General features: G+C 47.5%; 1 protein-coding gene across 1 annotated transcript in view; it reads left to right on the forward strand.

The window, feature by feature from the left end:
• The window catches only part of LOC142586528 (uncharacterized), a 202,885-nt gene extending 185,315 nt beyond the window's left edge, over positions 1 to 17,570 (forward strand). Inside the window, exon 5 of the mRNA XM_075697660.1 lies at positions 17,256 to 17,570. Coding sequence (XP_075553775.1) covers positions 17,256 to 17,491 — 236 coding nt within the window. The 3' untranslated portion in view covers positions 17,492 to 17,570. The remainder of the gene's footprint in view (positions 1 to 17,255) is intronic.
• The last annotated feature ends 522 nt before the right edge of the window (positions 17,571 to 18,092 follow it).

The following is an 18,092-nucleotide window of genomic DNA, read 5'->3' on the forward strand; positions in this document are numbered from 1 at the left end:
ACTTTGATGCGTGGGCGCTTGCGTGCACAATCCACGATGCAGCAGCGGCGGCACAGGCAGCAGCAGCAGAGAAGCGTGTACGCTCGTCTCTGGCTCAGCGATGAGACCGCGAGGGAGCGAAAGAGGAGCTCGCGGACGGAACATCGACTGCGTATCTCATGGATACACGTAGGCCATGCGAACGTGCACACCGGCAAAGCCTGCCGAATGCGCACCTCGCTATCCAGCTGCATTATAGCTGGCATTACTGCTCGGCATGTGGCCCGCTCAAACTGTCTCGTGCGCGGATGCGAGCCTGCGGTAAGAGCGGGCGGACGGCGCCTTTGTTAGGGAGCAGCCGGCATGATGAGCAGCTGGCGGGGCGCACTCTCCTGCTGCTCGCTCAAAAGAAATAAGGACAAAGAAAGAAAGAACCCCTGGCGCGCGCGGAGGCAATCACTGCGGCTAGTCGCTCACACTGCGCGAATGACCTTCGTGCCTGCTGGTGGCAACCAGAAGCGCATCCCGGCCAGTCCGACGCCATTCACAAAAACATACGTGCTTGCGCGCTAGTAATTGAAAAGGAACTTCCGTAATTATTGCAGTTGCATAGGAGGCAACCTCCTACAGGCCCCTGATTACGTAGCTGATTTGCACAGTCAGAATGCTACAGAGCAAACGATTGGGGCTGCGCTGTTCGCAGCTGCAGCGTAGAGGCTAATTTCCGACCCTATATTCTTGCATTTTTCTTCCCTTTATCTGTCCCTTTTTTGCTGTGCAGTTTCACGAATTGGAACCATGAGGTTGTCACGTCAAAAGCGGTGTGTATACCTAATGACAAATGTGTGATTTTGACAGTAGGGTCCGTTTGTAGCATACATAGTTACCGTGAAGGTAGCTCAGCTGCCCGCATTTTTCATTATGTTCACCTGAAGCTGATGAAGAGAAAAGTTACACTGTGACCTTTGGAGGGGGACTTAACAGCTAAAGAGTACGAGCAGACATCTGCTTTCATTAAAAAATATGTTGCACACAAGTGTGGTCGCGCCAGAAACAGGCGACAACAAAATATTCACAAAAAATACGTCTGCTCGTGAGACGCACGCAGGCACAGCGATTTAACGGGGGCAGCTAGAGAGAACCCCAATATTAATAGATTTTTTTTTCTGGTGCCATGCAAAATTAACAGTGCCACTCAAGCGCGCTTTTGATTATGACGACCGCACCTGTCTGAACCGTCTTTGACAAGCTGTTCGATGCATCTGAGCGCTCCAACGAGTTCTCTCAATGACGCTTTATGTATCTTCCCAAGGAGATGTTCTCTGGCTGCGGAAATATGCCGTAGAACCGCACTCTTTAGGCAACAAACGAGGCCGTGGAGTTCGAGGTGGCAGGCTCGGCGAAGCGAACGCAAATTTTGTCTAGGCAACGTCGTAGTACTCACTGGTCAACGACGCCTGTTATTGGATTGCTTCTGGGTGGGGAAATGGTGAATAACTTGCACAGAAACGCGTCAGCGCATTCTCCGAGACGATGTGCAAAGCTCCGCGAGTGAGTTTCTCCACACCATAAAGAAGAAAGGTCACTAAAAAATGGAAATACTCCCTCTTCAAGGACAGCGTTCGCGCTTTCTACGTATGGCACACTTATCACAGCAGTCTTAATACACCAGCCCATTTATCCGGCTCGTACGCGGTAGCTTGTGCATGAAATATACAGAGCAGTGGTTCTGCTGTTATGAAGTTCTTTGTCCAGTCTAATGTTATAGCTGACGGAAGAAAGAGTGGCATGTATACGCTCACACCCGTAGGTGCAAAAAAAAAAAGAAAGAAAACGTGACCGGGATAAGGACGTAACGCACCGTTCCCGCTCTCAGCGTGCTTGCGACGACTGGCGCGAGATACACCTTTTTACGATTTAGGCGTGTGGTGAAGCCTACTTGCAAACTTTTGCATATGGCTTGCGCATACGTTAAGAACAAGCACTGGCGACAAAGACATCGTACCAGATTTGTAGGACAACTTTTTTAGGACATATTAATGTCCTAAAATAGGCGAAAGCACACTGTGAAAACAAAAGCTACGCTTGTGTTTTCACGGTGTGCCAATATGAAAGGGAACACAAGATTTGCGTTCTAATTGTGTAGTTTTCATTGCTCCTGCACTCAAAGTTTCATGGCTTGAGTGGGGATTGTCAGTACGGGAAGTACAAAGCAAATAGCAGTGAACAAGTTTGTGGCATAACCATTTGCAGGAATCGGTGTTTGAACACACCTTGAGTGTTTCCTTTCATGTTCGTGCGGAAAGATAAGCAGCATATCCAATCAGCGCGCGGCTTACGGGAATCTGGTCGAGCCGGGCCGCTCAGTTTTCCTCGTTATCAAGTAATCACCGCCCCCACCCTTCCCGTTCCTCTCCGCCTGACAAAAAATGTATAGCTAGGGCAGTTGGTTAGGTAACGACCTCGTCTCTTTGTAATCCTTCGCTGCTAAAACCCCGTCTCGGCCCCGTACCTAAACATGCGCAAAAGACCTGCGTTGTCAGAAAAATACTGAATGGTTATCTGAATACAAACAGGTCCCAGGCGCTGGAAGCACGAAAACCCTCACAGAAAAGTGCTCTGCCCGTCTCATTCGGTAGTCGCGGTGGCCTGAGTCAGGTTCCTTTTCTTTTTTTTTCATCATGCGAAAATCCACATCCAGCATTCACTCTCTTCTCGTAGTTGAGCATGTGGTGCACGCGAAGTCACGGCAAACCACGTTTTGAACGGGCACTAAATGTAAGCAACGAAATTAAGTCAGCATAGGCGGTATCATCTACTTCATTGCCCAGTAGGGCCCGCAGGTTGAAATCCTTGTAGAAATGTGACCCAGTCACTGAAAACGAAACATGTAATTCTAATATTGCTAAATCACCTCCAAAAAAAGGAATAAAAAAATAACATTCGAGGCGACAGAGGCGCGCGGTTAAATAAATTTCAATGTTGCTGATGTTTCTTATATGTTTAATTATGTATGAGTGCTCTGTAACTGTCAGCTGTTGCGACTCCTTGTCACTTTCAAAAAGCGAGACTCCTTTATTATGTCACCGTGAAAATTTTCCCATTCTCGAAGGAATCTCCGCTTAGCCTTGGACTTTGCTATAACGTGTTCTACGGGCATCCTATTCTCGTTGTCCTTCCGGAAGATTTTCACGATGTCCTTTCTACTATGTACCAGGACAGAGAAAAGAAAAAAAAAGAAATTCAATCGCCTTAGTAGGTTTAAGTACTTACCACTTTCACTTCTTTTCAAATGCACTATAGGCAAAATACAAAGGTGGCTCTAAGCGTCGCCAGTCTGGGGCAAACGGCTCTCTAGAAGTCGGGATTCGAGATGTTTTAAACAATATCCGGGGCATTCTAACAAAACCAAGGACGGCTGGTAAAGCTAGTTGACATGTGTTTCTCTGGCTTGTGAGCAACGCAGAGATTCCCGTTATGAATACAATCGCGGCCATCACAATTGAATTTTTTACGGAGGGAGAGATAGAGAGGATCGTTAATTAAAACTGGAGGGGCTTGCCTGGCGGTACGCCTAGCATGCTCCTGCTGAAGAAAGTATGCAATGATAAATGAAATAATACACACAAGACCATACGACAGACACACAAAACGCACAACATACATAATTAAAGCATCTCGTTGAGAACCGTCGTGTCGCAGAAAAGTTAGAAGCAACATCGTATATAGAGCGGGACGCACAAGAGTCCATGGTCCAAGTACAAGTCGCAGCTCTCAAGGTTCAATCTCAGATTTGCCCCCCCCCCCCCTCCCTCTGCTTCAGTCCCGCTCTCAAGCGACCAGCTTTGTATGCAAGCAACTGAATAAGTAACTGAGGCGGAAAACAGGTTATAGACAAGGAAGGGGACGCATACAAGTTGTTTATTTGCATATCGGAGCGAAGCGCTCCGGTTACCTTAAGCTGTCCTGAGTATTTAATGCGAAGCATTCTTTGGCTAATCCCAGGCCCTTTTGCGGTGATGGTTAGGTAGGTTCCTGTGTCGGCCTTATTTAGGGCCTCTTTAACAAAAAAGAAATCAAGTGTCCGATCGGACAAACAGCCTGATCTTTCATCATTTATGTCACGATCTATTTCCTTCTTTTCTGGACCATTACGCCGCGATCACACCACGCGTATACTTCCCTAGTGCCAACGCGAGCAAGCTCTTTCAGACGTCTGGCGCGTGCAGCATGCCGCATAAACAGCGAGCGAGAGCACATCCCAACTCTCCATTCGGTCACTGACTGGGGAACGAAATGCGCGGGTGATAATCAACATCATGCCACGGTCTTTCGCGTGCGTCACGTCGCCATAGCAACAAGTTGCTGATAGAAGCGAGAGCGGGCCAGTTTCTCCCAGTCTTCCGTCGTGGCTGCAATAGCACTTTGGGACGATGGGTTAAGCTGCACCAAGGAGGTTGGGCTGCACCGCTCTCACGATCGGCCAAAGTCTTAACGAAACAGGGGCAGAATTTGCAAAGCTTTTTGGTTCGTAAGTGCTCTTTGCCATTGGCCAGTGGTCATCGCTAATAAAATGTAGAGCATCAAGGTTGACTGGGATATGCTCGCGCGCTAGAATTGCTCGTTAAAGAAAATTTCCGCCATTCCTGATGATGGTCACATTATTAGTGAATGCGACCGACCAATAGTAAATAACAATTAGAAACAAAAAGCTTTGTGAATTCGGTCCGAGGTTGGTGACGCTTCTTCGTAACCTTTTCTCGCTGAAGTACAAGAAAAAAAAAAGAAATCAGTTGTCACGTTATCGCTGTCACACTAACGCTGTCGACGTCATAGTCTTCCTGCTGCTGCTGCTGTCGTGACGCACAAGCTCGCGTCACGCGCACACAGTTGCTTGAGGTACACGCAAGCGATGGTCCGTCTTGCAACGCTTTACGGATCTTCAAGCGGTGCTGGATAGCTAGCTGCATGCCAAATTCTTCGCACAACGTTAATTCGCACAGTGCGTGGGATCCGCACAGCTGTTTTTCTTTTGCCTTTCTTGATATTTTGAAGTATTAGAGCATTAATGGCATAACTGTGGGAGAATCTATGTAGAACCGTGCTGTCGTTCCTGCTTAAATACTCTATTGCCTGGAAATCGTGTCCCGTATACACAAAGCGCTGTTACGCTAGAATTGTTCGTAAGATAAAATTCCAGCCAATCCCGATGCTGGACATACTATTATAGAAGGCGGCAAGCCAATAAAAAAAAAAGCAAATCAGAACAAACCTTTGCGCATTCGGCCCCTCGTCATGGTCCCTGTTATTACTTAACCGAATCTTTTTCCGTTCGCGCTTTTTCTATAAATGGATAGTGACGTCCAATGCGTTCATAGCATTTCTCCCCTTTAGTATACTACAATTTATAACCACTGGTCATCAAACACACCGCGTAATTGGCCAACGTGAAATAATGCTAAAGATACATCTTTCTAATGTGCTTTATTTAGGCCGCTAAATACTCTCAGACTCACAGCAGTCGATATCAGCACGACGTCCACATGACGGTAACTGAAGAAATCCGAAGCGCATAAAATGTGTTCTGTTACGTGCACGGGCCGAAGAAATGCACGCAACGAATGCGTAATCAAGCCCATATGTGCCAGCAACGGCTCGGGACGGAACGTTCAGCGTTTGCTTTTGAGAAGCAGGAACAGAAACCGCTCAACGGAAGAACCATTAAGGAAAAGGAAGACCATCTATCTAGTTTCAGAATTAAAGCATATGTGGCAGAGGTAGCTACACGTCTGGTGAGCACATTTATAGCACCTCGAAATGAACTGGGCGTGTACACCAAGCCAAAGCAGAGCGGCGATCGAAACGTGCCCCGGATGTGGCGCAAGCTTCGTTAGAAATTTCTTGAGCTAAGCTGGCGGCCACAGTAGCCTAGAAGTATTAAAAGCTCCTTCGTTAAGATCAGCGCTCAGTGAGCGACAGGAAACGCAGAACACAACAAGAGAAACGGGCATGCGAGGCTGAAACGAAGAGAAGGTGAGTGGAAAAATAGGCGAAAGAAAATGCGAAACTTGACTAAGCATGCACTGCACCAGTGGTATAAAAAATTGCGTGGCTTGTAGAAGCAAGAAACAGCCTTGGGTAGGCACTTTCTTTTTCTTTGAATATTTCTCCCTGACGGAAAACTGTAAGCCTGGGATGGCGTGGAGCTGTGCGTCAGTGAGTTTCCTAATAAATTTTGAGAGTGAGCTGGGAGATTTATTTTTAAGCACCAAGGACTCGTGCATAAAAACTATGATCCATATTCACAAAACCTCTTAAACTAGGATTCTTCGCAAGAGATAATTGCAGTCAATCCTGACGCTGGACATATCATTAGCGAGGGCGATCGCCCAATGGCAAGGAACACTTACGAACAAAAAGCGTCGTGAATTTGACCCCATAACCCCTCGCACGACCACTGGTGGCAACAAGGCATCTAACTAATTTTCGACAAGGCTACATCATGCTTGAGAAGTTCGCAACGGTCCGAGAATCCATCTTTCTGACGCGTCGTCCGACTTATCAAACGATTTTGATGCGCATACGTTTACCTATAGATGGGAGCACTTCCGCGTTGAATGAAATTCATACAACAGCGTATGTGTCAACTGGAAATTTTCCTTCTAGGCCGGAATTCACTAAGCTGCGCTGTTCGTACGCAAATTCTTAGCCAGAATGTTCTTACACGCCAAGATAAGGGTGCAGCCGAAGCGGCAGCGCATTTAACTTACGGCGTCGTATGAGAGCGATGAGGAAACTAAGCTAGAATTAAACGACAAGAAATGAAACATGTGCGGTCAGCCGATAGCATGATCACCTATCATGCATCTGTAGTTGAGGCTATATTCTTACGACAAATCGTTGCGCGAAAATTGCGCATATATTACGCACTTCTGTTCGACAGCTTCCTTTTCCGGGCGTCTGCTACAGCGCCGACAAGCGCAACCGCGCTCTCCCGTTCACCGCACTGCCGTCAAAGGAATGGCCGTGGGAGTGTCGTGCATTCTTCTCGCATTTCTGCGAGACACAGGACTCATTGACGCATGGTGAGATTTTTGGCGTAGAAAAAGACGCTCAGGCGGAGTGATTGCCGGCCAGGTCTGCCGGGCTAACCCCGCCTGCAGCAACAGCACCGATGCCATCACCACCATCATATTACCGAGCGAAAAAAAAACGTCTTTATCTGTACACTAATTACGGAAAGGAAGAAAAAAGAAAGCCGCATAATATATAGCTCATATAAAGTGAAGGCAAGGCTTGACCAGCTCCCGTATGTTTATCGGTATGGTATGTGCACGATCGCGCTGCACATTGTTGCAGGTGCGGTTCTGGTGCCACGCATAGGCTCAATCTGAGCTACCTGGGCAGCCGGTACCGTCTATAAGGTCGACGATACTGCCGAGCGCCAATCGACGACGGAACGCACGCTCCCTTCGCATAGGATACCTGTCGTGGGCACTTAGAGCTATGAAAGCAGCCCTGAAAGAGAAATGCAGAAAGAAGAAAAGTTCACTATGTAACATCCGCATCTGCAAGTATCGCTGCCTATCAGACTTTGACATCTTATCAGCGTTCATCGCTTCTTCTTGGCTTTTCCTCAGCTGATAAAACGCGATGATGCCTCTCACCAGGTGAAGCGTTTGTTTTTTGCCGGTTCAGGCGGTCGCATTCAAACAGAGGCGAAATACGCAAAGGCCCGTGTACAACAATTTTGGAGACCGGTAATTATTCATAGGTTTGTGACGTCTGCGCCTGGAACCCCTAACTACACTGTCTGTCAGAGCCCAAGTGACACCTCATAAAGGCTAATCACTCGACATTACCACAATGATCAGCGCCAACGTTTCCATAAATATGCCAGCCTCATAAGAAAACACATTCAACTGCAAGTCAGAATACTGCACAACACCATACACGAAACAAATAATGGTTCAGCCTTCTAGCTGGTTTCGGATCAAATCGGTTCAAGTCGTCGATCTTGCAACACTGACGCACTTTGTTCGGAGCAATCACTGAACATACAGTATGAGTATAAGGTGGGGGAGGTGGTATCCTAGAGGCGACAGGCACCGTTCTGAACATACGCGAATGCTTCCTCTCAGTACGAAGTAAACTGGCGCTCAAGAGCATCAGTGCCTTAAAATTGTGGTCGAATTTTGGATGTTGTAAAACGCCATCAGCCTGTTTACCCCTGACCTGTAGTTACCCCTGACCTGCGTTACCTGATTCCAAGTTGGCCTAGCAAATTTTCTTATTTCATACCTCACCAACTTTTCTGCCGTCCTCGACAGTGCTTCCTTTCCCCTAGCACCCACTCAGTATTTCTAGTTGACCACCAATTATCTGCCCTGTGAATTACGTGGCCTGCCAAGCTCCAATTTTCCTCTTAATTTCTACTACTCCTATCCCCGTTTGTTCTCTAATCCACACCACTCTCTTCCTGTCTCTTAACAGTACATCTAACATTCTTCGTTCCATCCCTTGTTTGAGCGGTCCTTAGCTCGTTCTCGAGCTCCATTGTTAACCTCCAAGTTTCTGCTCCATATGACAATACTGAAAGAATGGAATGGTAGTACAGCGGCGAGCTCCCAGTCATGATTTGGTAATGCCGGCCATATGCACTCCGACCCATTCTCATTCTTCTGTAAGTTTCCTTCTGCATTTCCATTGTCTTCAATTGTCCAGTTTCCTTTGTCTTCTGCATAATAATCTTCTGCATATTATTCTGCATATTATTCTGCCAATCATGAATTGTTGTTCGCATGACAGGTTATCCAACATTGCCTTTGTCTTCTGCACATTATTCTTCAACTTACACTTACTTTTTCTTGGTTAAGGCCCTCAATCAGTTGTTGCAACGTGTCCCCAGCGTAAAAAGAGAAACAGAGTGGAAGGGGGAGATAGAAAGAAAGGGAGACAAGCACGAACAAAGCGCGTACACTACAGAGCGGTAGGGGGCGGCATTCTTAGAGTCTGTAGTGAAGCCCCGTGGACCGCAAGAACCTTAATAGCGCGAGTAAGGCCTTCAACGCGGATGTTCTTTCGGAGCATTGGCCTAAAGCTTTTAGTTCTGAAAGTGGACGATTGTCCAACTGGTCCAGTACTGTGCACATCACTTGTCTCTCAGCACTGTATCGCGGGCAGACACAGATAATGTGTGCGAGCGTCTCGTCGATGTTACATGTGTCGCACGTGGGGCTGTTGGCTATTCCTATGAGGAAAGCATATGAGTTTGTAAAGGCAACGCCTAACCACAGACGGTAGAGCATGGTCTGTTCACGTCGTGGTAATCCAGGCGGGAGGTGCATCCGTATGTCCGGAAACAACGAACGCAACCGACACATGGTGAAAACATTTGAATCCCACAGGGGCAAAGTACACTCACGGGACATCAATCGCAGCTCAGCCGCAGCGTCTGTTCGCGAAAGCGGAATGAAGACTCGTTGACCAATTTCATGTGCAGATCGGGCGGCTTCGTCGGCGTGGTCATTCCCGCTGATGTTACAATGTCCTGGAAGCCACTGAAAGATTATGTTGTGTCCCTTGTCATGGCTTTGATGATATAAATCGAAGCTTGAGAAGTTGTGGATACTTGTGCTGTGACTGAAAGTAAATATGGAAGTTACACATAAATGAAAGACTTTTTGAGTTGTCAGCCGAATGCTCCAAGCACCGCGGCCTTGATGATAAGTTCGTTAGGTCCTTCAGTACAATCCATACGATATACACTTACACCGCTAATTACACACATGTAGCTTCGTCCAAACGCACTGAAATAAGTGACTGAACTGTGAACCACCCGGATAGCGCACAAGGCAGCATAATTCGAGCGACGTAGATACTGATCTTGCTGATACGACGCGTTTTCGTGACCGCGCTTAGCGTCGTGCACGCTTCACATTGTTCACTTGGCGATACCAGGCCACTGTAGCCGGCTTCGTCATGCCGGCCATTAATCAGTCCATCAATGGCGGTACGTAGCTTCATTCGCCATCTTTTCTTTTTTTATATGTCATCGTATTGATGTCGCGCTTCTTATCATAGGATTGCCGTCCGTCGTACACATACATTCGCTCACACCGCCGGCCACAGGATAAGCAAAATCATGAGCACAGACACTACGTCGCTTTGACTCAGTTCTCAACGGAAACTATAAGCAATATAAAACAAGTCTGAGGCTAACAGTCGGAAGACGACAGCGAATTGTACTACATCAGCAACAAGTTTTGATAATTAGAAACGTTTATCTTTTTTGTTGTTGATGTTGTTGTTGTTGTTGCATCTCGCATGGAGAATCATGAGCCTCAAAAGCGTTGAAAAAGTAATCGTCCGCAGCCGTTTAAGCGAGAGAAAGCTGAACCTAAAAAAATGACAAAGAAAGCTATAGAAGTGCTCAAAACACGTCAATGATAAACTTGACTGTTGTCAGGGACGAACACTACACGTATATTTTCTACCACCCAATGACAAGTGTCATTGGGTGGTCCCAGTGTCGTGACAATTACGAAAAGTCGGGCTATTATGCACATAAACACAGCCTGTCAGACATTAAGCAGAAGTTCGTAGCACAGCATTAACAGCATTACCGTTACTGCCTTCCACAGCAGCGCACACCCAATACAATTTTGCACTAAAGCTGCTCAGTGCACTTTGAGATGAGAAATCAGAGCGCTCCACAGAAATGTAAGCACGCGCCATCCACGACTACCAGTTGTGGCCTCTGGCCAATCGGCCGCAACAGCGCGTTCCAACGCTTACTTGCGTCAGCTCGACCGGCGCAGATGGACCTACTTCTAATTTCTTCTTACGTCGGCTGCTGCGACGGCTGTTCGGTTTTGGGAATCGACTTACGCTTACTATTGGCGGAAGTACTGAAGTTCGCACCTGTGCTACCATTACATACCTGACCATGGCGGCCGCATTTCGATGGGGGCGAAATGTGAAAACACCCGTGCGCTTAGATTTAGGTGCACGTTAAAGAACCTGAGATGGTCCAAATTTCCGGAGTCCCACTGCGGCGTGCCTCATAATGAGATCGTGGTTTTGGCACGTAAAATCCCATAATTTGATTTTAGTTACATGCACGCCCTTTTTCGACTAGAGCGCTTGTCTTTGCAGCGGCGGGCATCTTAAGCTTGCTGGCTTTACAAACAGTTTTAGCTTTGTGAATACGGTTTTCTCATAAGGTTTTTTTCTTCCGCAGCAATTTGTTCGTGAACTCGCTTAATGAATTCTGGCCCTGGTCAGCAGTTATGTTTATATCATACCCAGCAGCAGGAAAAGAAAAAGAGGACACGAATGTTTAATTATTGTAATTTTGTACTACAAACCAGGAGTTACATGGTGCGACGCGTGGTCTGATGTGATGTATGGCAAATCTGGAAAACGAATGTTCCGGTTGTTAGAATCAGATGAAACCTGTTGGTAACTTGCTAAATGCTATTGTTATCACTTAGGATTGCCACGCAAGATAATACCATATGTCTTCTGCTTCATACAACCCTCACCAACAGCGTGAGAAGTTCCGTTTTATATGCATATGTTGCAGTTGGAGACTTTTACTTCATTCTCTGGTATGCTGCTAGCGAAAGTTATCCGTCGGGAAATGTATGTACAAATCCTTGTCACCCACTACGTAGCTTCATTATTTATTTTAATTATTTCATTTGTTTATTTTACACATACTCCGAACCACTTCTGTGGTCCAAGAAGGGGGGCCTTTTGTCGTACAAAAGAGAACAACAAGAACAAAAGACAACCAAATATTCAAAAGAAATGCAGAAAGTAAATATATGTACATTTGGACAATATATTTAACAGCTACAGAAGTGACACTCCGGTTCGCGTGCGATATCACTAGTAACAAAGATACTTTCAGGTTATGAATTCCACTCAAATACAGTTATATAGAAACGAAACTACCTAAAGGCGTTTGTTCTGGCGAAAATTGGTGACAGTGCTCTATTATGAGTATGACAAGTTTTCCTAGTCGTGTGTGGCTTTACACACGCTGGGATGGTAAGTTTAATATTACCGGTAAGACAGTTATGCGAAAACGCAAGGCGACAAAATTTTCTGCGAGACTACAGCGAAGGAATACAGCGTTGACGCATTGCTGAAGTGGGCAAGTCATGTCTGCGGTACTTAATGAAATTATACTGTGGCAAAGTAGTGTGCCGCGGGTCTTTTGCTTTTTTGTGACTGTTGGATCTTCTTCGATGCGCGGGAGCCGGGCAGAGAGCGGTGTCCGAGACGGAGAAACACGAAAACGAGCGGCGAGTGGAGCCTTTGCGCGTGAATGACTGTGCCTCGGGCATGTGCTCTCGCCCGGCCGACGCAGTCGCAACTGGCAGTCACTTTGTGTGCGCGCCGTCCAAGGATTATTCTGCACGCGGCCGACCTCGAGGTATACCGAAACTGGTGGGGACGATTGTGTGGACGTGTCGCGGTAGGTTCACGCTCGGCTCGGACCATCAGTCACGATTAGTTTTGCTCCCTGCGTGTCTCCGACACCGTGTCTGCTCGCTTAAAGTCTGGCGCCTATTGGATCGCGTCGGCTTGCCTGATTGGTCTGAGTAGGCGATTAATGAAGAGGTCTGTGTCTCCCGATGGTCCGCGTGTGCCTTCGACGCTGCAAAAACCGATTTAAGGAGGAGGTCCGAGTCTTTTCGAGGTGAGCAAGGAGACAGCATCCCACGGTGCCACTTCATCACAGGAACGCGCCGACATTCTCACTCCGCGTCTTCCTCCGCATTGACAACAGTACACGATCTGTCCTTACACAGGCCAACCTGGAATCTAATCACTGCCAGCTTCCTTGACGCTAGGCGAGCTACCTTCATGTACCGCCCAGCGCGTGGCTGTCTGTAGCTAAAGGCGCTTTACGGCCATCCCGACTCGTGCCCTTTCTGTGGAGGTCGTGAGGTCACGGTCCATATCTTTTCGCAGTGTCTGCTTTTCACAGCTCTTATCGAATGGAATTAGCTGGACTATTTAGCCTCCCAAATGTTCTATGCGCGTCGTGCGCGCCGATGGAAGCGCCACTGGTGGCAGCCTTGCGCAGAACACTCGGGAAAGGAGCCAGCCGCGCGCCGTAGTTTGCTGCGTCGTTCATCGTGCTTCTCTGCCTTATTCACGTTTTCAGAGCAAAATGAGCAACACCCTTCGCATGTGTGGGGTGGCCAAAGCTTCAAGGAATGTCGAAGAATAATTCTTGCACGGTAGGGGGTTCAAATACCGGAAAAACGTTCCGGCGATATGGTTCTAATCATTCCCCGCAAAGCCTCATCAGCGGGAGCAACGGTAGAAATTGATCGCCGCCGTTCGGAGGGAAATTTCTTGTTCTCATCCTTTCCGTTGTCGCGTCGGTGTTTTTTCCACTCGATCATATTTAGACGGGTAAGCGACGAAGTTCGTCTGCAGTGCAGTATGCGGTTTATAGGCATTTCGCTAAAGTTATGAATGCCGTTTACCGCTTCGCTTCTTTACCGTGTTGCGCTTGCTAGGCAGCACGTCTGCACGAGCGCATTGTGTTGCATGTTAAAGCTACTGAAGCTTGCAAGAACTGAAATTGTTGGTTTTATGGGGCCCGGCAAATCCTCGCATCAACTGTCACGCACTTCATGTTTTTGCATCTACTTTATGTGCAGGTTCGCGCATGTTGAACTGTTGCTAGTTGCTTCATGCATAAATCTTGTTGATTCTTTCGAGCTGCGAGGTTTTCACCCTGCCTCGTTTGTAAAGGGTCTAAATCGCGCTATGTCTTATCGGAATGATACCAAGCAAGTGATTCTTTAACAGCTTTATTCTTTTTGCCCGAGGGCATCTTAGATAGTGTGTTTTTTTTTGGAAAATGTGTTTAGAATATAAGTAGTTCAGGCGATAATTGCTAATAGTTGCTGCATATGGTATTTTTGTTCCATTTTCACTGAAAAGTTCGCGTCACGTTTGGGAAGTCATCACACCTCCATGCTGCCTCAGCAGACTTACCGCGCCGAGTGATTTATATATTTCAGAAGACAGTCGCTTAATGCATGTGAATTTTTTACTCAACTAAATTATTTCTTATTATGCTTACGCCGCAGGAAACTAGGCCCGGCCTTGCCGCCAGCGCTCATCTACTTTGACTGGCGCCGCTCTGCCTTTAAATATATCATGTGGCATCTCTCTCTAGTAAAATTTTTAAAAAAGTACTGAAAAGTTGGTCAGAATTTAGATATGTAAGTTTCGAAGCAGCTCCCTTGGGGAATTTAAAATTGCCAAAACTGCAGCGGGAACTGCAGTTTATCGGCGTATGCAGCAGAACTGCGTCGACGGTACAGTGCTAGCTAACACGCGCTATTGTGAACCCGTGTGTTTGGTGATTTCGTTGACTAGTGTACGCGTTTCCATCAATAAATTCGCAATTACTTTTCTTGAGGTGACTCACATGTACTCATCGCCAGAAATGTCACAACGACATGTGCAGACATCACACCGTGCGGATTTGTTTGAGATATAAGTCTACACTAACGACGGGAGCTTATTACTGATGTACAGAAGCAGCATTACGTTAAGGGTAGAATTTAAAAAACAACGATCGCGACATCGCATTACTCAACGAAATTTAGGGGCTAGTTAACATGAGCTCCATTTCGTGTAAATGGGGTTCATGGCGTTTACCTGAGGGACGCACCTGGCACGTATGTGGACCAGTTTGTCCCAAACAAACATCGTGTTCATACCACCTACCACAGAGGCCAGCGTCTTCCCTACATCTGTCCCCGCAGAAGAAGCAGTTCGGCACCCGAACGAAGGAGAAATCGGAGCCGCGAACTTCAGCCATCCTTGCTGCAAAGGGTTGTCATTTGCTCCCGAGCGCACTGTCGGAAGCGCCCGCTAGGGGGCTATCAGTGGCGCCTCTATAGGCGGTGCACTACGCGTATACCAAACCTCAGAAGGACCCTCTGTTGGGCTGGTTGGTCTAACACTGTAAATTACAAAAACAGCAAAAAAAATTACACATACACATAAAAAGACACGTAAAGACACATAAAGAAAGCGCTTGTCCGCGTCTTTCGTGTCTTCTTTGTGTGTATGTGTATTTTTTGCGCTGTATTTGGAATTTACAGTATACCAAACTATTTGCTTCTTGCACCCGTTGCCTGTGCAGGCCATCAACCAGTTCGTGCTTCTCTTTGTCGAGTGCTTACATATGCCAAGTTTGGTTAGCACTCTGTGTTGCAGTTTTCGGGAGAAGGGCGCCGGGCGTTTACGAAGTGCTTGCAAAAGCACGGAAGGAGGTCTGGTTCCATCTGACCCTGGAGCGGTATCACTTGGGCGAAAAGAGGCTTCTCGAAGTGCGGGCTCGCCCTGCCGTGATTTTCGAGGATTTAGGGGGAAAGCTCTCCATCAAGCTATGACGCATGTATTTAGGCTCGTCTTTCCGCTTGTCTTTGTGGAACCAGGAGCAAGAACCGGTCGTGGCGCATCTGAATACGATCGCGTTGCCCCGGGGACGCCTTTTATAGTCTGAATAGTTGTATGTCCTAACCTCTTCTGCGTTCAGGCAATCCGAGCGTCTGTTCGGCTCGTGTCCCTGAATACCGACATGGCTGTTTGTGTGTGGAGCGCAGTCGCTCAGTTCTTGCTGCTCCACAGCGGCCCCCTTCTCAGGGAAAGACCGTCGGCCCGAACCAAAGCCTCCCACTCAGTCAACCCGCGTTAGTGGGGTCAATGTAGCGAATGATGCTGGGTTGATGAGTACATGTAACCTCTGGGACGAGGCACCGACGGGTGCCAAGTCTTCTTGCCATCTAACAATGGCACCAGACCAGTTAGGCAGGCCACCGACGACCGGTATGACATCGTTTCGTACGTACTATGTGTACAGTGTAACTTTTAAGTAATACCAAGTTAATAAACCTAGTTTCTCGAATGCTACTTCTCGTCGTCGTCGTGCCCACCGATCTGCACTGGCGTCTGCCGGAGCCCATTTCCCTTCATTGTCATCTCCCTGGTGAGCTGATGCGTCCGAACGTTAACAGCTGCATCACTTCGCTATAATACTTTAGTATGCAGAGTGACCGAACTATCATGTATCAAGATTGAAAAGATATGCAAATGCCACCTAGCTGAACAGAATCAAGGTAATGCTGTTTGCCATCGCTTGGAGGCACTAGGATGTTTTTTTGCATTCCACCTAGTTACACAATTAGTCTTAATTAATTAATCAACTTCTCAAATGTTATAATTAGATGAAAAGCGTCAATGGCAAAATCGTAGAGCAACATAAAAAATGTGAAGGACGCTTAAGCTTCGCCTTTAAGAGTGGAATGCTATAGCATTCAGAGATCGCTGTTAGCTCGTCACGCTTCCCGGCAACCGCAGCTTTCTTGCGGATGCGTGGAGGCGCGCGTAACGGTGTTGTTGCAAGGAACCGAGCGGGCCGCGCCGCTCTTTGTGTTTGAATTTCCGCGTAACAGAAAATTGTATTCTGGTATATTCAAATAAAGCTCCGACGTTATCGTGTCGGTATGTTGTGTTTAGGTCGTACTTTACGACTTCTCTAACGCATTTTATTTTGAGGAATTCAATTAGTTCAGTAACGGATCTGTGCCGCGCGGAGGGTCTGCGTGGTTGCGGTTCGGAATGATTTTTCGCGAAACGATGTCCGACGCCGACAACGGATTTTTTGCGACACGGGGCCCTAAAACTCCCGATACAGCTTTCTGATGCTCAATACGTGCTACATAAAAGTGTTTTTCCAAGCGTGAAAGAAGCCCACAAATACGGGCAAAATTGCCGCGCAATTGGCTGCTCGAGGCACTTTCTCGTTCGGAAAAACACGCTCGGAAAAACACTTTCATGTAGCACATTTTGAGCAACAGAAAGCTGTATCGGGAGTTTTTCACGTTGCTCTAAAATTTTCTCATTGACACTTTTCATCTAATTATAATCTTTTAAAAGTTGATTAATTAATACTAATGCTGTAATTAGGCGGAATAGAAAGATAATCTGAGTGTCGCCAAGCGACGGCAAACACCATTACATTGATTCTGTCCAGATACGTTGCATTTGCATATTTTTAAATCTTGGTGCGTGATAGTTGGGACGCTCTGTATATGTGAGGCTTGGCGATTATACGAGGCTGTCTCCAGCACGCGTCTTTACGGCTGTCACCAACACATGCATTTCGAATAATCATGCAAATGCAGACCTTTCATCTGACGTGCGTTCACTATTCCGTCCTCTCGCAGGTATGACGGTGCAGGAGATCGAGGAGGAGAACGCGCAAACCATCAACGACCTATACCGCCTGCTGAAGAAGTACAGCAACCTCCGGGGCATCGTGCATGGGCTGCAGATTGCCTACACGGACGCTAAGGTGTACCCTTTCATACCGCGCTACAACATGCTCAAGGATATGATCAAGTGCGTGCTCCGGGACCCGAGCTACATGGAGGTCTGCCACGAAGACATCTCCCGGACCTAGTGGCGCCTTGCTGCTGGTTGCGCCAGCCTGTCGCTGCTGCCGCGCTGTCGCTTCTGTCACCGCCGCGCGAAACGGACCGCGGCACCGGACGCAGCGAGCGGCCACGACGCTCGCCGCTGTCGCGCTTCTGTGACGCACTCCCCGCCTTTCGGCCTGAAGAAAACGATGGCCGCACGAGCTATCGCTAAGTCAGCGCCTTTCTTTCCCCTCAAAATCGGCTCTATATTAACGCTCGCTGTTTGTTTTGCAATCAACATTGCCAAGGAACGCATGCGAAAAAAAGAAAAAAAAAGGGGCTCCCCCATATGGCTGTCGCCTTAGCTTAGTGGTATCCGGGCATGCACTGAACGCACGCAGAGCGCGTGTCACTGTATCGTTAGCCGTCGGTAACATGACGTCATTCATGTCCGCACTACAAGCGCACTATCACCTTCGGTGACGCGTCATGTCAGAGACACGGGCTCATTGCAACGCTCACGTGTGCGCACTTGCAGACTTAATTTCTCGACCGGCAAGTAACCGTTCCCAAACCACTTTTCTTTTGTTGCTGCAAACACGCTTGATTCGCAGGTTCCTCTCCCCTTGCTTCTGTTATCGCGGT

This window comes from Dermacentor variabilis, chromosome 1, assembly GCF_050947875.1.
Source record: "Dermacentor variabilis isolate Ectoservices chromosome 1, ASM5094787v1, whole genome shotgun sequence".
NCBI classification, from domain to species: Eukaryota; Metazoa; Arthropoda; class Arachnida; order Ixodida; family Ixodidae; genus Dermacentor; species Dermacentor variabilis.